This window comes from Dendrobates tinctorius, unplaced genomic scaffold (genome assembly GCF_039654945.1).
Source record: "Dendrobates tinctorius isolate UK_male_01 unplaced genomic scaffold, ASM3965494v1 ptg000084l, whole genome shotgun sequence".
In the NCBI taxonomy this organism is placed as follows: Eukaryota; Metazoa; Chordata; class Amphibia; order Anura; family Dendrobatidae; genus Dendrobates; species Dendrobates tinctorius.
In genome coordinates, this window is record NW_027361752.1 from 7,117,508 (window position 1) to 7,141,215 (window position 23,708).

Here is a 23,708-nt window from a genome sequence, read left to right on the forward strand (position 1 = left end):
GTGTGCACACGCTGCGGATTCACCTGCGGATTTGCAGGTAACACTGCAGGTAAAGTGACCTGCGGTTTTCCTGCGGATTTGCCAGCGGTTTTCCCCTTCAGATTGACACCTGGACAATGGAACAGTTGGCAAACCACTGCGGAATCTGCAGAAATAATTGACATGCTGCGGATTTAAAACCGCAGCAAATCCGCACGGAAAAATCCGCAGCATGTGCACTGCGGATTTGAAATCCCATTGGATAACATTTTACTGTACACTGCGGAACTGCCGCGGATCCGCAGGGCCAAATCCGCTGCGGATGTAAACACACCCGTATAGTGTTTTTAATTTTTCTCTCAAGGCCCCTGTCTAAACTGCCATGAAAACGCCAAATTTTTATCAATATATAACGACCAAATTTTGGTAAATCGGAAGGTAAAGCAGTAGCTAAACTTTGCCGATAAGATTTTACTATTAGAGAAATTGGCTTTTTTCTTTTCTCCTACCGGAGAAAGGTAGTGATTGTAAGTGTGATTGCTCTTCGTTTTGCCACTTTTTCCGCAATTGGATGGAAAAATGTCAATATTCCTGTAAGAAAATAAAACCTAATTTCCACCGCTGATGGACTAATATATGGATGATTTTATATTTTTTGGTGGAAATCTTTCACTTCATTTTTCTTTTGCGTACAGCTTCTAGAGGCGTTGTAGCAGCAATTTTGGTGACGGTAATTGCATTTCAATGATTTACAAAGTGCTGTACAGTAGAAAAGCCTCGGTAAAGTAAGGCTGGATCACACTAACCTGCGCAAAATACGCTCCGTATTTTACATGCGTAATACGGATGAATCACCACTAAATAGTGGTCCGTAGGTCATCCGTAAGCAAGGTGAGGTCGCGTATTTTGCGCATGTGTGTATCCGTATGTAATCCGTATGCAATCCGTATGGCGAGATTTTCTCGCAGCCTTGCAAAATGGACATTTAACGGTTTTGAGGCCTGCAAACAACTTAAATCATTAGCCTGCACCCTATTTAGACACTCAGAAACAGGTGGCTGCCTCCATTCTGTCCATTTGTCACCTTGCTTTCACGAGGTGTGTTGGTGTTCTTTGTGCAGCATGGCAGAGGGTCTGACATTCAATACAACCGAGCAGGTTCTCTTTACCTGGCTTTTGTCACGGCGCTTTGGCCAACCATATCCTGTGATAGTGGATCCGCGGAGGAGGAGACGCATGTGGGTACATCCACTTTTGAGGCAACGACTCACAAGAGGTCATTTTCACCGCCTCTATTCGTCTCTGCGGGAGCATCTGGAGAAATTTTACCAGTACTGTCGAATGAGCATTTCCACATTTGATCGCCTCTTGGAGACAGTGCGCCCTGAGATCACCTTTCTGGACACTAGGATGCGCAAAGCCATATCTGCAGAGGAGCGACTTCTACTCACAATACGGTATGTACTACACAACCACATTCTCTATGTTCATAATGTGTGTGTTAATTTATGTTTTTTGGCCTTCTTGGACAAAGTTTAATGCCCTCATCTTACTCAAAATATGTTTCACCTGACACAGCAGAATGTTACATCTAATATGTCCTGCATATCACTTAGTCATTGTGCCACCAAATATGTGTGTGTTGTTCTCTCTCATTTCCTAACAAGTTTGGTCGGCATGTAACTGATTTTTTTGTACTTTAGCCATTCTAAACTGTACTATTTCTGTTGTTCTACAGCTTCCTGTCCACTGGCCTGTCTTATGCCGCCCTCCACCATGAGTTTCTCATTGGAAAGTCAACCATTTCAGGCATAGTGAGGTCTACATGTGCAGAAATCTGGACAAGACTCCATCAGGTGGTCCTACCCGAGCCCAGGATGGAAGACTGGTTAAGGATTTCAAGGGACTTTGAGGAGGACTTCCAGTTTCCAAATTGTATTGGGGCCCTGGATGGCAAACATATCAGGGTGCGTAAGCCGCCGAACTCAGGCTCCCAATTCTTCAATTATAAACAATACTTTTCTGTTGTATTGTTGGCTCTGGTAGACCCTCAATACAAGTTTATAATTGTTGACATTGGGGCCTATGGAAGGACGAGAGACTCTAGAGTCTTCAATACTTCCATAATGGCTCGGCGGCTACGCACCAACCAGTTGGATCTACCACCACCACGCCAGCTACCAGGCTCCCCCGAACAATCAGTCCCTTATGTCCTTGTGGCAGATGAGGCCTTTCAGTTATCACGCAATGTCATGAGGCCATATCCCCGGCGCAACCTTGACCACAGGCGCAGAATTTTTAACTTGCGCCTATCACGTGCTAGGCGACTGGTGGAGTGTTCCTTTGGGATTCTTTGTGCCAAATGGCGGGTACTCCAGTCTGCCATTCAGTTGAGTGAGCAAAATGTGAATGAAGTTGTCAAAGCCTGTGTTGTTCTGCATAACTTCACCAGGATACATGATTGTTCCTCCTCTGATGGTGTTGTGCGTAGGCCGGACAATGTGCGCAGGGTGAGACCACCTATCATCCCTCAACGTAGACCGCTCTCTGGCCTCAAAGTGCGTGATATATTCACGAATTACTTTATCTCACCTGAGGGGGCAACTTCTTGGCAAGAGAATGCTGTGTCTATGTTATAATTTGTTTCTTTAAAAGTGTGTCTAAATATATATTACTCAAGCCTTAATGATTCTATGAGTGTTTCAGTGCATTGGTTGGTGTCTGTTAGTATGTTGTGAGGGATTGTGAAAAATCACACAGAGACGTTAACTAGAGTAGACAAATTTTTAGTTTTGCCTTTTTTTTTTTTTGTTTTGCTTAAAGGCAAACATAATTTTGCCATAACACAAATTTGGCAATGGCCAAAATGACCCTTTGTGCCTTCTTTAACTTGATGTAACATTAACATACCAGAAAAAAACTGCAACCAACATTATGCAATAACAACATTGCTGCATGCCTAGATTAACCTTGATTTGGCAACAAAAGGTGAGCTCCATCACCTAAATAAAGTCAATAAGATAACACTCACATTTCCTCATAATGTTATCCAATCATAGAAAGATTCCACCATGACAGGCAAGGCTACCTCACATCTTTCACACAGATATTACCTGTCTGTAGAACAGACAATATTTAAGCATGCTATACTGGAAAGGATGAAAATACAAAACTCACTTGTTAAGACATTGAGAGAGCGTGATATTCTGAATGCTGGTCGCCTCAAATTGTTTTACTAGAGATTGCTAACAACAAAGTTGACTACTTAACTAAAGGCAAGCACGCCTTTCCTATGCGTTAGCAAGTGAGTAGTGTATTTTCATCCTTTCATGTAACAGTATAGAGCATTTAAATATTCTCTTTTATACACACATGTGATATCTGTGTGAAAGGCGTGAGGTAGCGTTGCCTGTCATGATGGATTGTTTCATATGTTTGGAAAACATTGTTTAAAAATGTGAGTGTTATATTATGTTCTAAATGTTGGTGAAGGAGAACACCTGTTTTTTTGTCTAGATTAGAAGCACCAGTTACATGTCACTGGACATCTCCAAACTTTTGATTCATAAATCCTCATATGTAGGGGAAGGGGAACGTGGAGGACCAGCCTGTGGGTGCTGCTGGACATTGTGGGCAACATCGCCCTGTGTGGGGCCATACTGGTGCCCATGATGCTGTAGTTGTCCAGCCTCCTGGGCCTGTTGGGGATACTGGCCAGAGTAATGATGGTGAGGGGCTTCTTGTTGGCTCTGGTAGGCCCGTGGCTCATACCCACCAAGATAGCCAGATCGTCCCCAACCAGGTTGGGACCAGCCTCCAACACTGGGTGGGTACAAGTGGCCATATTGGTGGGGTTGGCTTGAGGAAGACATTTGGGGCTGTGGAATAGAAGGATGGGTAGGGGGAGGAAGGGGTTGAGGTGTTGGCCCACATATTAGGGGCTGTTCACACCCTGCTTGAGCAAGCATCTGTGTGGATGGTCTCATGCGCATTAAATTTCTTGGTGAGAGCTGCCACCTCTCCAGAAATTCAAACACCTCATATGGGGTATTGGGGGGGGGGGTGCTTGCATCAAGCAGGATCTGAATACATCCCCTAATACGGAGCCTGACCTCACGGGTAAGGGCACGGAGATAAAGGGTGAGGCTACGTGCATAGGCCTCCTCACCATCATCTGTAGTGACTCTGGACAAGTAATTCAGAACCCCTGTGTCCACATTGGTCCTGCTCTCTTGAATGGTGACCTGGCTCCTTCTTCTTATTCGCTGTGATGCTAGAGCAGCCTGTGGGGAGGGCCTGATCTGGGCAGTTGGGCTGCTGCTCAAGTTGCCCGGCTCTTCCAGGATGGGTGAGGTTGCAGCTGCAGACCGTCCTGGTGGTGTGTTGTGTAGGGCAGCCATTGTGTGTTCTGGTGATGCCTCCTCTTCAGCCATCCTTCTTGTAGGGGGAGAAGATGGGCCAGCCACCTCATCCCCTACAGGATCTATAATGGGCTCTGCCTCTGAGGCCGTTCCTCGATCCGTAAGGTTGGATTGAGTTCTGTTATGAAATAGAACAGAGGCAAAAATACATCAATATTTTTGTCCCTGTAAAGTATTTGTGTAATGTTTTTGTGTCATGTGGTGTGAGGTATGTACTTACGGTCTCAGAGCCAGAATTGGGGCGAGGAAGTTCAGCCGGTCATAGTAGATATATTTGCGCTTTACATGGCCAGCATCCCCACTCCTGGACCGCTGCTGGCGTTCCCGGCGGTACTGGTCCCGGATGCTTCTCCACCGTTTCATCACATCTTCCACTGCAATGTGACAGGAAAGATTGTCAAAATCACATATTTGAGAGGTCACATTTTCTACCAGTAGTCTAGGCATGGGGCCTTCTGGGGTGTGCTTCTACCCATGGTGGCATATGTAATTGGGCCGATACCCAGGGTCTCATTAGCTCCACTGAAACTAATTTTATTGTCTAGGAGGATGAGGAGCTTGTGGCCTAACCCCTAATTATGGCTGTGTGAAGCCACATGTCACATCCTAATGTAACGGCCTCATGAGGCTAATAAAAGTACATGCACAGGAAGGGGGGTGCGGATTGTAGATTCATTTTATAGCGCGCGCTAAGGTTAATGATATTTTTATGGTTGCACTTATGAATTTTAAGCTGCTCATCACGTGGTCTGTCACCAAAGTCATGGTACATCTGGCGACAGATGCGCCTCCATGACGCCTCCTTTCTTGTGCGGTTCGCATAGTTTGCATCGCGTGGGTCCCATATTTCTGGACGCTCCTGCACCAGCACAATGAGCATCTCTACATTAATATATGTGGACGCCATGCTGCTGCTGTACTCCGTGGAGGCGTACTTCCTGGATGTCTGGAGTGGTTTTTGAGCTCATTTGCATGTCTAGTCTTCCTGATGATGGATTGGCCCATTTCCTGTTCACCAGCCAAAAGACCTGCGTATTGCTCGCAGGTCACACGTGTGGTCAGTGTGTAATCCGTATTTTTTGCGCACCCATAGACTTGCATTGGCGTACTACGGGCGTAATACGCTGACAATCGCAGCATGCTGCGAGTGGCACGGAGCGTAGGATACTGAGGAGAAATATACGGCTGGTGCGAGTGACCCCATAGAAAATCATTTGTCCATGTCTAATGCGTGCTTTTTGCGCCTCTCACTCTCCCGTATTCCTCGCCAGTGTGACTCCGGCCTAAGGCTGGAGTCACACTAACCTGCGCAAAATACGCTCCGTATTTTACATGCATAATACGGACGACAGACCCCTAAATAGTGCTCCGTATGTCATCCGTAATCAAGGTGTGGGCGCGTATTTTGCGCATGTAAGGATCCATATGCAATCCGTATGGCATCCGTATGGCGAGATTTTCTCGCAGGCTTGCAAAATGGACATATAATGGAGCCCTATGACAGTTTTAATAAAGAAATGAAAGAATAGATATAGACACATAGAATGCATATATATATATTTATATATATATATATATATATATGTATTCTATGTGTCTATATCTATTCTTTCGTTTCTTTATTAAAACTGTCAGTGTGAGTTTACTGTATAAAAGGCACCGGGTGCGTATTTCTCGCAAGTCACATGTGTGGTCCGTGTGTAATACGTATTTTTTGCGCTCCCATAGACTTGCATTGGCGTACTATGGGCGTACTACGCTGACAATCGCAGCATGCTGTGATTGGCACGGAGCCTAGAATACGGATGAGAAATATACGGCTGGTGCGAGGGACCCCATAGAGAATCATTGGTCCGTGTGTAATGCGTGTTTTTTGCGCATCTTACGCGCCCGTATTCCTCGCCAGTGTGACTCCGGCCTAAGAGTCATATCTGCAGCATTGTGAGATTGGAAAAAAAAAAATACCACTAACCCTAAAATGCTACAAACCAAAACACATTATGTAGCAGTTTTCAGAGTTAATTGGAAAGCTAAAAAAAAAAAAAAAGACCATTTTTGGTATATCGTAAGTTAAAGCTGCAGTCAGACTTTTCTCAGAGGGTTTTACTATTGTCTTTTTCTTTTTTTTTTTTCCACAAAAGACATGAGAAAGGTAATGATTGTCATTCTGCCGGCGTGCTCAATCAATCAATGAGACTGCTCTTCGTTTTGCATTGAAAAATGTCAATATCTTTGTAAGAAAATAAAACCTAATTTCCGCATTGCTGCTGCTGATTGACTAATATATGGACACACACATATTTTCGGTGTAACGCATCTTTGTAATGAGGCGCGTGCTGGGCAGAGCGGTCATTCGGTAGCGCTGAGCAGAGGTGTCACTTCTCACGATCACAGGTCCTGCACTGATGTCACTTCCGTCTCGCCTTGTGAATGCCCCAGTCTGCACAGGATTCTGTAACTGGCCCACCCATGTCCTCCTCCAGCCATCATCTTGTTGCTTCCCCGCGTCATGCTGTCCTGATCCTCATATATCTGTGTATGATTACATGCATGAGCCGGGAATCGCCGCTTTTTCTCCATTTATTAGAATTTCTGAATCCCGGTAAATGGCGACGTAGCATGAGCTTATCTGAATGCATCCACTAGTGAACCCAGCGGTTGGTATTTCTGCCATGTTGTCTGGGATGATTTGTTCTGTAGATTGTTCTCAGCCGTACTTACCCCCTTTATTTAGTTTGTGCCTTGATAATATTGTGTATGATTTCTGCTGGATTTACACTGGCAAAGAAGAATGCTATGCTAAAGAGAAACTGTCCAACCCTCCTAGGCCGTCTGTATGGGAACCATTGGTCATAGGAAGCTGAATAAAATGACACCATGATATCTACAATACGATGTCTTATTCCACAGAAATCCTCATTTTTCTCAATAATGTAAATGAGCTGTTAAGATCTACAGACGGGACATAGATCTCCCTGAGATTCTGCCTCCAGAGCTTATTTTCAAGGGAGCCCCTCATGTCATTTATCCCTACTAAACTGCCCGCACTGTCTTACAGGTCATGCATCGTCCATCACCAACATGTTGTTCTCAAGCTAAACGCACCAGTATACAAGTAAAGAAACACTTTTAATGTGTATTCCTTTGCCTACCAGACTCTGGCTTTCAGTCATATGGGTGGCACTACGTATATCGTAGTTTAAGTCACGGTCCTCTGGACAGTAATCACTCCCCAATACAGTGTGACTGATGGCCTGGACTGCCCCCATGTCACGCCAATCACCGAGGAAATCCTGCGCCTGAGTGCTGACAACCTGCTCCTCAGACATGCACACTCGCAACGTGCACAAAGCCCCTGACTCGCAGCAGCTTCCGGAGCATGTGCATATGGCAAATTAAGCAACTGTGCAATTTACAGCTTGTCAAAAATCCTCTCTGTGCTCAAGGACAGAGGGGTTTTTAATTTTATAATTTACATCCTGCCCCTGTGTCTACCATCCTGCCCTCTATCTCTGTTCTGCCTCCGTGTCTCCCGTCCTGCCCCCTGTCTCCATTCTACCCCCGTGTCTCCCGTTCTGCCCCCTGTCTCCATTCTACCCTCGTGTCTCCCATCCTGCCCCTGTATCTCCCATCCTGCCCCCATATCTCCCATCCTTCCCCCATGTCTCCATTCTGCCCTCATGTCTCCCAACACTTTCTCCTTACCTGGCCGCGGTCCAGCACCGACGTCCACCCCAGGCATTTCAGCGCGGACTCGCCGGCGAATGACAATGACATTGTACGCCGGTGACATGCACGCTGACGTCAGCTGCTAGTCTCCGATTGGCTTGCAGCTTTTAACTATTGCTGTGCAGGCCCGCATGGCAATATTTAACTGAACTTGCGTCTCAGACGCAGATTCTGTTTCTGCATCGGCAGAATACTGCTGCTTGGGCCCAGTGAGCAGATGAGACGGGGCCTGATGTGAGCCTACTCTGCTCATCGGGCCCCATATGCCAGTCAGAGCAGTAATGCCCTGATGGCGGCCCTGATTATGAGCTATAGACAAAAGCCAGAGGATTCATTTGCTTGGTGCTGAATTTTACCAAATGAGACAAATGTCCACCAAGGCCTAAACTTTCACATTACGTCAACTCAGGTATTTTTTTTTTGTTACTGTTATTACTTGAGGATTACATACTAATGTTATGGCAAAAAAAGAGAAAAAAAATTTTCAGCCTACCGTACATCAGTGTCCATATAGTCCATAAGCGGTCTGATGCCAGGAGATGTCCAGTGCGGTTCAACTGGCGCTATAAATCCAAATCCGAAGGAAAAAAGAGGGGGTCTCCAGCACCAAAATTAGTGAAAAAAGATAAAACTCACATTTATTAGGAAGGTTTTAAAATCATATTAATAAGCCACCATGACAGGCAAGGCTACCTTACGCGTTTCAGACAGATATTACATGTCCTTAGTCATAGGTATATCTTATCAAAACTAGGAAGCTTAAATAAATGAATACATGAGGAGACTGCAGAGTGAACACCCAGTTTCAGGTAATTAATTAGCTCCACCTTAGTCAGACCTAAGCAATTAATGCTGCTAAACAAAGCTAACATATAAATAAGAAATATATGTATGTAGACATAAATGAATATATGCAAAAACAGCAATAAACCATAAATCACAATAGACATAAATAGATGAGTATTGCAAAAAAAAAAAACCCATATTACATTATATATTGCAAATCTGATCTATAATTTAAACCTTTCGGTGCACGAGCATCAAGAAGCAGGATCCATTTAACCTCAGCTGACAATAGTGCAGCAATCCAATCACCACCTCGCTCCGCTCTGTTAATTCTCTCTATGCCCCTCACGGACAACGTAGATAGATCACCTCCATGCACTTCTGAGAAGTGTTTTGATAAACCAGAGCTAGGTCTTTTATTGCTATAGTGATCAGTAGTCTCCACAGGGGCAGAAGCAGAAATATGGTCAGCTAATCGTTTCTTTAACTTAGGTGATGTAGAACCAACATAATATTTGCTGCATGCTTCACAGCTGGCTAAATACACTACATAAGTTGTTGAACAATTTATAAATGTTTTTATCTTATAAATTTTACCATTATTATCCGAAAACTCGTTACAATTAGCCATATATCTGCACAGATTACATCTGGAGGTACCACACCTAAATGAACCCACTGTGCTGAGCCACATATTACTGCTTCTAGGGGTGATATACAAACTTGGTGATAGCAAATTGCCCAGATTTGTGGATTTTCTAGCTACAACGTTCACACCATTTGACAGAATTTCCTTCAGAATTGGATCCTATTCCTTTTTTATGTTAATAAAATCCAGACTATATGGGGTAGAAAATGTAAGCTGATTTTTATCATCTAATTCTGGTTCATTATCCCTCAACAAATCTGATCTTGATTTTTTAGTAGCAATAAATAAAGCCCTCTTAAGAGATTTATTAGAGTACCCTCTCTGTTTCAATCTATCAAATATAACTCCACATTCTGAATGAAAGGAAATTTCAGTCGAACACAATCTACGTGCCCTCACAAATTCTCCAATAGGTAAATTACGGATGGTATTAGCCGTGTGTGAACTAGTAGCATGTAGTGTAGAATTACCGCTTGTAGGTTTTCTATATAAAGCAGTGATGAGCAAACCTGTCTTAGGCTATGTGCGCACACTGCGGTTTTTGCTGCGGTTCCGCTGCGATTTTGGCCCTGCGGAACCGCAGCAGTTCCGCAGACATGGTACAGTACCATGTAACCCTATGGGTTTTCAAAACCGCAGTGCTCACGCTGCGGTTTTTCCTCGCGGTTTTGCTGCGGTTTATAAACCGCAGCATGTCAACTGTTTCTGCGGATTCCGCTGCGGTTTCACACCTTTAACATAGTAGAGGTGTGAAACCGCAGGTCACTTTACCTGCGGTTCCGCGGGGAAAACCCGCAGGTGATTCCGCAGTGTGTGCACATAGCCTTATCATCTCCATGTAGAAAAACATCCAAAAAGGGAGCAGAATTTTTATGAATATCCACCTTGAATTTCAATTTTAGGGGGTTATCATTCAGATATCTTTGAAAATCCACACAAGACATCTGTACATCGTGCTGTGAGTTAGTACGCCAGATAATCACCAAATCGTCTAAGTGTCTGGCGTACCAACAAATTTTGTCACAGAAAGGGTTAAATGGCGAATGAATATAAGTCTCTTCCCACCATGACATATATAAATTCGCCAAAGATGGTGAAAAAGATGATCCCATAGGGCAACCACACACCTGAATATAAAACTGCTTATTAAAACTAAAAAAAATTATGTTTAAGCAGAAAATCTGCAACCTGTAGGATATACTCGGTGTGGGAAGCCTCAAAATCGCCATATTGTTCCAAATGGAAATTGAGAGCTCCCCTCTTTTTTTTCCTTTGGATTTGGATACTAATGTTATGCTACACTATATTTTTAATGTTTGGCACCATTGTAGCATTCTATAGCCTTCTTGCATTGTCACTGTTTAGTGGTATTATCTACTATTGAGGCAGCATTATTCTTCATTTTACTCCTTCAAGTAAAAAAACATATAATGTCCCAGTTCTGACCAAAACCTCGGTACAACCTGCGTTTGCTCTTGCTGAATAGTTTTGTGGAGTCTCCAACAGATTGGCAAAATCCAACAGGTTCCATGCAGAAGGCGCACTGTGCGCACTCCTGTAAGCCGTCTGTCAGCGTAGGTGACGGATATTGGGACGTATGCCAATCACATATTGGGGATTATTTATCAGAACGATTTAATTTTCTAAGGGTGTAAACTTAGACTCGACAGTCTTAAACTTTATCACAGCGTTTCATGCTGTTTGATAAATTGATTTTAGTACTGCCTAGTCTAAGTTTACACTATTTAGTAGTTGGCTTAATTTGTACGAACAATGTGCACCAACATTTTGGCACATTAAACTACCCCCCTTTCTGATAAGCAATGCTCGAAATAAAGCCGCCTATTCAGACAAGTCTTAAAAATTGTCAAAAACTCAACAGAAGTATGATGCAAGTCATGAAAGCTACGGCACATTTACCTTCTGGCGCATTGAACTTGATAAAAATGACCCATTGTGGGAGATGGATTTTGTCCCCAACTGTTTTTTTTAGGTGACCTCACCTCTTTTAGTGCATCTTCTACCCAATTTCATTATTGTATAAAGGGAATGTGTCAGCAGATTTTTTTGTGTGTAATCTGACAGCAGCGTGTTTTAGGGACAGAGACCCTGATTTCAGCTATGTGTCACTTATTTTACTGGGTGCAGCACTTGTGATATAATCACAGTTTTCTCTGCTGTAGCTCTAGCAGAGCTCACAGAATGCGAAGCTGTGTATAACTCCACCCACACCACTGATTGGTAGTTTTCTGTGTACACTGTCAGAAAGCAGCTAATCAGTGCTAGGGGCGTGGTTGGACTAGGAGACATGAGGCAGCTAGTCCTGTAGTGATAAACTCCTGCTGATAAAACACTGATTGTATTGAAAAAAAACATCCCAGTAAATGATACATTGCTGTAATTAGGGTCTGCCCCTGCAATACGCTGCTTTTAGATTATATAGCAAAAATCCCCATGACGTGTTCCCTTTAATTAACCATATATGCTGCTTCAGACGCTGGACAATATACTGCGGCCTTTAGGAACCACATAGACCATTCTGTTTTTAGGGGGCAGTTCCGTAGGCAATGCTCTTGAAATTGCTATCTAGATCCTGGGATCTGTGCAGCCTTAGAAGATGAATGCCTGCATGGGGTGTGAACGTTGGACCGGGCATCCCCTACTCCGGTTGGGTCTCTAGAGCCAAACATACTGTACATGATATTGCATAAAAATATTTAAAAGGAAAATCCCTTTAATTATTAAATCCCTTTAATTATTAAACACAGACATCCGGTAGTGATCCCTCTTTTTTTTTTTTTACTAGAAAATGCTGTCTGAACCCGCTTTCTTTTCCGCTTGCCGTCTTGTGCTGTGTATTAGTGAGGCTGACAGCATCACCCTGGGGTACTTTCCGTGCTGCGTTTCATCTTTCTGGCTGCAGCACATCTGTAATGAGGAGAAGTGAGCGGGGAGTTGGAGGGGTGAATCTTCTCAGCCCTACTGTGCGGAGTCAATTAGCTGCTGAACACGATAACACTCAGTCCGCACTTCTCAATTATTGATATCATCCCCTGTTTTTATTCTTCTCCCATGTGCTGAGAGCAATAACCTACAGTAGTTGTGTTTTTTTGCACCTGGCCGTGGCCGCTGCTCCTGCTGTTTGCTTTTACAGCCACAACTTTGAAGGCCTGCGTGTATGAACTTTTATCTAATTTCTAACAACCAGAGAGGTGTGAACTGGAGATGGTTGTGAAGCAAACCTTCCAAGACCTCAGTATCTCTCTCAATATAGATATCTCCACGCTTATCTATAGTTACCTAGGTTTGCAGTATAGTAAGATTGCATATATCTTACAAAAACTATTAACAGATGCCGGAATCACAATCTTGAATACATTTACCTGTATCACCCATGTGAAAATATGCAGGAACCATAGTACCTTTTTTAAGTTTAGTAACCTTTGTCAGCCTATTAAAAAGCACTAGCTATGTCACAACTCTGTTGTTAGAATACCCAGTGACCAGTGGCTCCTTCCCTGTCCCTAAGGTAAGGACGTCCTATCTACAGTATCCATGCTCCCCAGATTAGTTCTGAAGATTAAAACGCCGGGGGACAGGTGCTTTGCTGAACTCCTGAATCAGCCCTATATATGTCCCCCTCCCCCAGGCAATCAGGGAGTAATAGTGTATAGGGCAGCACGATGTCTCAGTGGTTAGGCTGCAGCGCTGGGGTCCTGGGTTCAAATCCCACCAAGGACAAAATCTGCAAGGAGTTTATATGTTCTCCCCGTGTTTGCGTGGGTTTCCTCCGGGTACTCCGGTTTCCTCCCACATTCCAAAGACATACTGATAGGAAATTTTATAACAAATGCTACTGATTAAGTGGGTACTGAAAATTATCCAAAGAAATTGTACAGCCCACTTGATATTATTAAAGCAAGGACCATCCCCCCCATCTGTGAATAAAGCAGAACTCCTAGAATATCTACCTGGAAATAGGTGGCTAGAAGAAGGTGTGAGCCAAGCATGCCCCCTCGCCCCAATGCACATTTCGCCCGTAGCTTCTTCTGGGGGCGCCCCTAGCTGAGTAGCTGGAACTCCAAACACCTACATAAATGGAAGTATAGCCAGCAAGTGAGGTAAGTGAAAGGTGAACATATAAAGCCCATCCCAAAATGTGATAGGACAGAGCCAAAAGGGAAAATGGAAAACACTTAAAGAGAAACCAACCAAGAAAGGAAAACTAAAAGAAACCATGAGCATTTGGATGGAGCCGAAAAGGACTGTATTTGCTCAGAGAGGGAAACTAATCACATAGCAAAAGGTCACCGGATTAAATCCTGAAACCTAGCCATAGCCAAAGCCCAATAGTGCTGCAGGAGTGTCAGAACTTGGTTGCAGAGGGAAAGATTAGTTGAGTAGTTGTGGTTTTGTTATTTTACAATATTAGTGTTGGATAACTCCTTTATAATGACATTTATATGTAAATTCTGCTTTTTGTTTTTGTCTGCTTTAGCGCATTCCTGTTTGTGTTCCACTCAATCTGGAGACCAATTATGAACTTCTGTACCTGGCGGAACAATTCACAGGGATACCCGTAGTGTATCTAAGATTCCGCCTGCCTGATGTTACTCGGTAAGTAAAAGAAACTACTGATTTCCCATTTTCATTACTGGATTTAGGTCCCAGAAACTTATCTGGATTCTGGTAAAACATGACAGTTTCCTGTATTGTTACATTACCACTCATAGCTATGACCACTCCAGTAGCTTAGCTGTCTAGCAGCTCCCTTTTTCATTTATGCATTTCCTGTGACAGAAAATGGGTCTAGCTTAGCTGTTGAAACAAGCAGACAGCCAGCCTCCTTTGCACAAGGCCCAATGATGTGCATACATAGGAAGTTTATGAAACTTCGCAAAACAATTTTTAAAGGAATTTGTCTTCAATCTTGTAAAAAAAAATATATATATCAGTTTGGTCTTGTCCAATCTTCTTCCTCACCAGTCTTTATATTTGGATATTTAGAGAGAAATGGAGGAACATGTCACAATTAGTGATGGGCGAGTAGCATCGTTGCTCGGGTTTTTCCCGAGCATGCTCGGGTGATCTCCGAGTATTTTGGCGTACTAGGAGATTTAGTTTTCGTCATCTCAGCTGCATGATTTGTGACTTGGAGACAGGCTAAATACATGTGGGAATTCCCTAATAAACAGGTATTCTACACATGTATTTAGGCTGTCTAGCAGTCGCAAATCATGCAGCTGAGATGACGAAAACTAAGTCTCCGAGCACGCCAAAATACGCAGAGATCACCCGAGCATGCTCAGGAAAACCAGAGCAACAAGTATACTCGCTCATCACTAGTCACAATCCTACTGGGGTTGGTGAAGCATTGGTTTGATTGCTACTTTGTCTGGTGAAGAGGGGCAGATTGGGTGAAACACCATAGGAAGGAGGAACTGCACATGACCCGCAGAGAAGAAGCGCAGGTAATACTATTATATTACATAGTGGATTGTTTTGACTAATTTCACCAGCGAAGTCTGCAGCAAACGTGTGACCATCCCCTAATACAGCCATTAATTAACCTTGAGTTTGTGTGCTGACATACATGATTTGTGCATGTGGCAGGTCATACTGGAAGTTGTAGTTCTGCCAAGGCTGGAGAGCCAAAGCTTGCAGGGCTCAGTTATGTTCTGTAGGAATACATATCGGTACCATACTGTAGTTTGCCGCCCATGTATGATACTAAGTTGAACTTGATCATGAATTAGAAAAGTGTCCTTTGCTTCTCATAGTACTTTGGTCACTTTGTCGTTGAGGAATTCACTTTCCATTTAGGTTTTCGGCAGAGTTTGACTTCCGTACATACGATGGAGAAGGGGTGATTCTGTATGCTGAGGCTGCCAACAGCACCTCGTGGTTCCTACTGGCTCTGAGGGATGGAAAGATTGAGATTCAGTTCAAGAACGAGTTATGGACGAAAGTGACAACCGGTGGGAAAGCCATCAATAATGGACAGTGGCACATAGTAAGATGGATCTTTATTTATGTTTAGTCATTTTTAGTTACTATTACAATGGAAGGCAAAATAATCGAATAGTTCGACTTTTTCATTTGTATTTTTAATACCTTCATAACATTTTGATTGTACATGTGCAGTGTTAGATTATTGAATGCAGGGAAATATTTGACTGGTTATCTCATCGCTTGTGGCATTGCCGGACCTGTCGTGTTGGCTCTTCCGTAAATATTCTGGAACAACTTCCATCTGCCAATCCATGAAAGGGACGTCCTTTACAGCTCAGGGGTCAACTCCTTTTCCAAAAACCAAGAGGCCATCAAACAGCATCAGTGGGGTCTTAGACCGTACAGATTTTGTTTTCTACTCTACGACTGCATTAATTACTGTACTCAGTTTGTGAGTGAAAAATAACCTGAATATAGTAGATTAGGAATTGGCATATATTGACTTTAATCTGCAAAATGTCTGGCAGTTTGGAATCTTCACTTTACTAAGAAAGAGATATTAATTTTAAGTTGACTCTTAAAGTATCATTTTTTTTAGATATTGATAGATTTAACCATACTCTGAGTCATAATCTCCTTCCAACGCACTTGCGGACAGAGCAATTGTCACTCCAAAGATCTACATAGGCTACGGAAGCGATGTCTGCTCCGATCGCAAATAAACCTCTCATGATGCACTTTTCTAGTCAACTCAGCCCTGCAGCCAATCACAGGCTGCAGAGGTCCTGTTACTTCCGAATGGAACAGAGATTGCTTCCGGAGCCAGCGCAGCCCTCCGGAGCTGCCATTGAATGGGGGCTGATCTGCAGTACCCAGCAGCAGCCACTACACTATGCTCTGAGCTGTGCTGTTCCACTAAGTACAGAGTTTCTTCCAGCTACCGAAGATGATCGGTGTGGGGTGATGGGTGTTGGACCTCATAATGAAATCCTGAAAACATGATCTGTTGAGGGGGGGCTATGAGGACTGGAGTTTGGGAAATATTGGCATAGACAAAAAATTACAATTGGTTGTGCAAAGAAATTAATGAAAAATATTTTAGCTCATCCACCCAAACCTGTCAGTTATGTTCAAGGCAAGCAGTACCAAAGAGAGCAGACCGCAAAATATAAAGGCATTTTCTCAACATGTATACACTAAATTACAACATGGTTAATGCTCAGAATTATGTTAAAACCTGATCCTCAAACATTAACTATGGACCTGTGCTTACATCCTGGTCAGCAACATTTATAGTATGTTCACTTCTCCGTTCACCTATTGTTTTTTTTCTCTAGGTGTCTGTGGAGGAACTGGAAAACAGCATCAGTGTTAAGATAGCAAAGGAAGCTGTTATGAATATCAACAACCCCAAATATCTGTTTAAACCCATGAATGGTATTCTGGAAACCAAAGTCTACATTGCAGGATTACCACGGAAAGTAGAAAATCTCATTAAACCGGTAATTTTAAGGAATGTCCACTATAATCCTCTTAATTATAAATAACTTAATTGACTGCATACCAAATTGAAATGAGTTGGAAATCCCTCAGAAGCCATGGTGGCCACCTAATCACCCAACTGGTATCAGGCCGCCATGTCCTTCTTGTGTGCTACAGTATGATGGATTTGCTCTCTGTTCCAATAACTCTTCTCCCTCTGCTGAGTGATCCTATTAATCTGCGTAAAGTAGAAGAGAGGGCAGATGTAAGAGAGGAACAAGAGGCTGCACAAGAGGCGTAGCTAAGGGTTCATCTCACGGGGGGCAAAACTTCTGAGCGATCAACTAACCAGATAACCAACTGTACAACCACAATGACCATGATATTATTGAAAATAAATCATGATGCAAAGACCCAACACCAATATTATCGCCATATGGTGACCATATAGTGGTAGATACCAGTCCTGCAGAACATATAGGAGATTACATTACAGTTATACTGTATATAGTGCCATATAGTCCAATCCTGAGGAACTACTACTGAATGTGTCCTTATGCACTTGGTGTTTGGCACAAAACAGTACTCCTCTTAGTCCCTAACACAATATTAATGTCCGCCACTGTGTCCGATACAAATTAAAATGCCTGCTTTGTGCCCTCTAGATGGTAAAATTGCCCCCTAGAAAATATTAATGCCCTGTGCAAGTGCCCTAGAAAATAGTGCTTACATATTGCCCCTAGAAAGGAATAATGCCCCCTGTAACCCTATAACAATAAGTGCCCAATTAACATTTAATATTGTTCCCTGAGTCCCTCCCTGTCCAGCTACCCTATGCACAGTATGGTGGGCTCACAGCTCTTCTGTAAACTGTATGATGACCCCACAGTAGACCCGACACTGTATAATGACACCTTAGTAGCCACAACACTGTATCTTAGTAGCCCCCACACTATATAATGACTCGCACAGTTGCCCCCATACTGTATTACAGCCCCTGTTGTAGCCTCAACACTGTATTACGGCCCCTTACTGTATGATGGCCCGACATAAGCCTCAAAACTGTACAATGGCCCCACTGTAGCCTCCACACTGTATGATGGGCCCCATAGTATCCCCCACACTGTATGATGGGTCCAACAGTAGCTCCCACACTGTTTGATGGCCCCCTAGTAGCTCCCACACCTTACGATAGTCCCCATAGTATTCCCCACACTGTATAATGGCCCCCTTAGCTTTAGCAACTTCCACACTGAATGATGGCATCACTAGCAGCCCCCACTAATATGAAGGCCCACACAGTAGACCACACACTGTATGATTGCACCCTTAGTAGCCCCTACACTGTATGATGGGCCCCATAGTATCCCCCACACTGTATGATGGGTCCAACAGTAGCTCCCACACTGTATGATGGCCCCCTAGTAACTCCCACACCTTACGATAGTCCCCATAGTATTCCCCACACTGTATAATGGCCCCCTTATCTTTAGCAACTTCCACACTGAATGATGGCATCACTAGCAGCCCCCACTAATATGAAGGCCCACACAGTAGACCACACACTGTATGATTGCACCCTTAGTAGCCCCTACACTGTATGATGATCTCCTTAGTAGCCCCCACACTGCATGATGGCCCCCTTAGTAGCTCCCACACTGTATGATGGCCTTCTTAGTAGCCCCCACACAGTATGATGTACACAGCTTTGTTTTTCATTGCTCTGTTTCTGATCTTTTGCTGCCAGACCTTGGACCTTGCCTTTGACCATCCGTTTGCCAAACCCCTTTATTTTGATCCGTTACCTTCCTGGAATTCTGACCTCAGACTGTGATCCGACTACGCCTTTGTCTTACCCTTCTTTTTATGATACTCATTTTGGTGTCTGACCCTGGACCTCTTGACTACCCTGCCTCGTGGCTTGTCCATTTGTAGTGACCCAGCGTCACAGTAACACTGCCAAATACCTCCACTGACAGATGGCCATAACCATTGCTCTTTTTATTATAATCATAATGTTACAGATTAACCCTCGATTAGATGGATGCATTCGTGGATGGAATTTGATGAATCAAGGAGCCCTGGGGGTAAAAGAAGTTATTCAAGAAAAGCAGAGCAAGCACTGTCTGGTTTCTGTGGAGGAAGGTTCTTATTATCCAGGTGGAGGAGTGGCCCAAATTTACGTAAATTACAGTAAGTAAATTATTGAGCAGGATTAGGAGCCACGAGGAATGCTATAGAGGTTGTAGCAATCCAATAATATGTTTAATTTCTTATATTTCTCTACAGCCGACGACACATCAGCTGAAGGAGATTGGTTAGTAAATGTTACCTTGAACATTCGATCTTCTACCAGCACTGGGATGATGTTTGCCCTGGTTAAAGAGGAGACTGTCCCTCTGGCATTAGCTATTGAAGATAAGTCATTGGATATTGTACAAGTAAGATTTAGCTTTATACGTGTTGTTCTAGATTTCATGTTGTGGTAGGGTTGGGCTTTAGAAGGGTTTAGACATGATCCATTGTCGTTTCTGTATAACATTTTTCCAGTCCCCACTAGTTTCTACTTTCTGGTTCTATTTCGACACAGATGAAATGTCTGTTCAGCCAATTTCTAGTTGAGGTGGGTCAGTGTTGCATCCACTCATTGGATGAATCGGCATTTCCGGTGTGTTGAAACAAGACCAAAAAGTGTAGACCAGTGAGGATCGGGTAAGAATGGAATGGGAGCTTTGGGGATGCATGAGAGTGGGTAAACTTCTTTTCTTTTTCTAACAAGTCGGAGCTAGAGTTGGTGATAATTAATTCGCTGGACCTGGTCCATCAGCTATGTCAGTAATTTGTGCCCGCTGTTAAAGAGCTCCGAAAATCACCTCCTACCCCCAGCATCCGCTCCTCTTCTTTTGATTAGCCGGCCTGGTGACATATCATCGTTGCGGTGTGATATCAAGCCTGGCAAGCTAATCAGAAGAAGAGCTGCGGATGCCAGGATGTAGGACGCAGTTCTTATGGTCCAGCGGTCACAGACTACTGACATGGCCGAATGACTAGGTTCTATAAATCGATTCAAACCAACTTCAGTCCATGCCCTTTTAAAAATATTTTTTATCCATTTAATGAGTCCCTTTAATGAAGACCATGATCTATACCACAGAATAAAAAATATATTCATGCATTTATTTAATGAAATTTTATTAATTTGGCACCTAATGATTAAGAATTCCAGCATGTAAAAAAAATTGTCAACATCAGTGACACAGGCCGCGGGAAAGAATGGCAGTATTTATATATTTATTTAAATCTTCTTATTTAATATATTCCTTTAATTTTGACAAATGTATATTTTTCCCTTACAGGATATTATTGTCAGCATTCAGAGCACTACAGTGGCACGACTCACAACCAAAAGAATATGTACTGACAAGACTCTATCAATAAGTTTTACAGCAACAAAGTCCACTGTGGAAATAACCTCCAGTTCCTATACTGACATTAATTACATAGGCAAGGAAGAAATGAAGAAGCATCTGGATATTTTGGACCAGTCAATGAGCAGCCAAGTGGACACTTATTTAGGAGGCATTCCTGGTATGTCCATAACTCTATCCCCAGTTTTCTTTTAAAGGGAACCTGTCACCACATTTGACCTACCTAAACTATTAATATGGGCATACAGGTCATAGACTGTGGAAACAAATCCTACCTGTGTGTCTCATATCAGATGCCTTGCTGTTGAGAAATCATCTTTTATCACTTTATATAAATGATCTCTTCCAGGCTCCAGGGAGGACGCTGCCTGGAAGATAACTCTGCCCCCAGAGATTATTTTACATGAAGGGGGAGTTACCAGTGTGATGTGTAATGGTTACCAGTGTTACCAGTGTGATGTGTAATGGATACCAGTGTTACCAGTGTGATGTGTAATGGTCTCTCTCTTCTCTCCTGATCTAACTGCAGAGCTGTGTGTGATTATACCTGACACATCTGCAGGTTTTTCTCAGCTCCAGCTTCCATCTCACAGACAGACAGGGGTGCAATATTGCTGCAAAACAGCAGAGTTTAGAGAGCTGCAAAAAAAATGTGTTTTCAAGAAGACAAAGTTCAGTTTGCCTGCTTTGTGTTAGTTACTTGTCTCACACTGGTAACTCCCCTTTCATGTAAAATAATCTCTGGAGGCAGAGTTATCTTCCAGGGTGCGTCCCCCCATATCCTGCAAGAGGTCATTTACATATAAGAAAAACATAGATATCTCTGGAATAAGACATCAGATTGCAGATATTAGTCTCTCATTTTATTCAGCTTCCTATGACCTTTATGTCCGTATTGACGGCTTAGAAGAGTTGATTGTCCTGACAGATTCCCTTTAAGTTTGCAATCGATAACAGCATTGCCCTTTTTAGTTTCCCTGGTTTATACTAGTCCATAAATATCTTGTATGGCTTCTATATACCTGTGATTCTTAGACGGCATCTAAGAAAGTCAGTAGAATGCATCGATCTCCAGATGATGATGGGGAAAAGGATTGACCAAGTTAAATTTCAACTTTTGTTTTGTTGAGATAAGTCACTGCCATATTTGTCTTCCAGCATCTTATTTCCCTCTCCCCTTTCTGGACACATGAAATCATGCCCAAACTGAATTTTCATATGTACGAAGGTGGATGGGGACAAATCTGTCAAGCAAATGAGCATTTGACCAACAGCTATTGAAGGAGGGGCACTTTTAGACCTTTTTTATAGGATTCTAAAATTCCACCTTCAAAAAATTTCTTACCGAAAAAGGAAAGAAATGGATTGTTGGCTGGTGCTGATGAGTGCCGGATTATCTGTTCTTCTGCAGTTTGGGATATTTTACTACTATCTGGAGTATCAGCAATTGCCTACAGCCCTATGAAAAGTGTCATGCTTGGAATGCTTGAGTCCAGCAGGATTAGAGCGGTTGCAGTTCAGGAGCCCAACCCTCCACTGCCTCCCTGCCTCTTGCTTGCTGCTCTATTGATGATTGGCAGGTTGTGAAAAATGCATGGTTGCGCCTCTGACTTGACTGTGTGCTCTTCAGTTGCTGCAAGCAGTTTAAGATTTGCCTCTGTAGCATCAGAGGAACGCAGGAGCGCTGAACCTAGTCAAATCCATCCATCTGGCTAGCTTTAGAGCAGCACTTACAAGCTCTGGGCTCCTTCCTTAGGAAATCGGCCTCTTCCCATAGCATAAACTAATAACCTAAACAAGAAGCCGTAAACTATTAAAATCAAAAATCATAACACTATTGAAAAATGGAGAGGATTTTTAGTAAGAGGCAAATTGCAAATTTGCCCGTTTTTATAAGTATTTTCAATTTTACCTGTTACACCACTTGAGAATAGCCCTTCAATGAGTCCGGTAGCCCTCATTCCATACAGGATATGTGCACTTCTGATTGCAGTGTAATTGGTAATGGATCTGATTGGTAAGTTTTGAGATTTTCTATTGACTTTTGATGCCCGGTTTAGACTTCTGGGCTTTTTGGGTCCCAGTATAATGTCAGAGTCTGAGCACATTGGTCCCTTTGATATCAGGGGAAATGTCTCACACTACCAAAGTGGATTATGCGTAGAGTAGTCTGAGAAATGAGCAGCTATTTTACAAAAATGAACAAGGGAATGAGGATCAGAAAGATTTTTGAGAAAAAAATACCCAAGACACAATTTGAAATCTACAAAGTGATATATTGCTCAAAAACAATTCCTCTGAAATTCCATACTAAATGTCAGCATTCATGCCATATGGATGCGCTGTTATTGCCTAATAGTGAAGGGGGTGCAAAAGTGGAATTAGCACCTAGGTTTTATGTGAGTAACGCCATGTCTTTTATTGTTAGATATCCCGGTTACCGCTACTCCTGTCTCTGCCTTCTACGTTGGCTGCATGGACGTCACTGTAAATGGAAATCTGATTGACCTGGATGATGCTCTGTTCAAGCAAAATGACATTCGATCACATTCCTGTCCTTTAATTTCATAGAGGGACTTGTCATACAGTATTTTTATATTTTTGTAGCATCTACTACTGAATTACCAAACTTCCGCGACTGACGAGAGATGTGCCAGAATTGCGTGTGCTGTTTTTAATACTTTGTACTGTATTGTGTGCCGAACATAATTACTTTATATTTTCAATTTTATTAATATCACAAATAAAAAAAAAGAAAATGTGTAGTATTCCATTTATACAATGGTAAACGTTTTATAGATTTTATTTTATTTGTTGTTTCTTGTTTTCATTTATGTCTCTTATTAGAGATGGGTGAATCCGAACAGTAAAGTTCAGCATCCGTACCGAACACCTACTGTTTGGGCACAGGCACTGAACACGGCCTTCGGGTTTAGCCCCCCGAACACCGGGTGTTTGTTGCGCTGTCATGCGCAAGACAGCGCAGCAAACACTGTTTCTAATCGGCAGTAAAATCATCACCACTGGTCAGAGGGCCACGGTTCCCATGCTATCAAATGACAGCATGAGCCCGCAGCTGTGATCGAAGGTAGAAAGTTTACCTCCAGTCACTGCATAGGCTGCGCTAATGGGAATATTTATCAGCCAGTGCCTGAGCTCTAAATAATTAAGAAAAAAAAACAGCATGGGCTCACCTGTGGTTTTGATAACCAGCCAAGCAAAACTGACAGCTGGGGGCTGGATGATTTGATTTTTATACCAGCATAAAAATCATCATTATTG

The 23,708-nt window shown here is 42.9% G+C and overlaps 1 protein-coding gene across 1 annotated transcript in view; it reads left to right on the forward strand.

The window, feature by feature from the left end:
• The window catches only part of PROS1 (protein S), a 78,945-nt gene extending 55,758 nt beyond the window's left edge, over positions 1-23,187 (forward strand). The window contains exons 9-15 of the mRNA XM_073584420.1: positions 14,063-14,181; positions 15,388-15,577; positions 16,854-17,018; positions 19,023-19,191; positions 19,288-19,439; positions 20,355-20,586; positions 22,855-23,187. Coding sequence (XP_073440521.1) covers positions 14,063-14,181; positions 15,388-15,577; positions 16,854-17,018; positions 19,023-19,191; positions 19,288-19,439; positions 20,355-20,586; positions 22,855-22,997 — 1,170 coding nt within the window. The 3' untranslated portion in view covers positions 22,998-23,187. The remainder of the gene's footprint in view (positions 1-14,062; positions 14,182-15,387; positions 15,578-16,853; positions 17,019-19,022; positions 19,192-19,287; positions 19,440-20,354; positions 20,587-22,854) is intronic.
• The last annotated feature ends 521 nt before the right edge of the window (positions 23,188-23,708 follow it).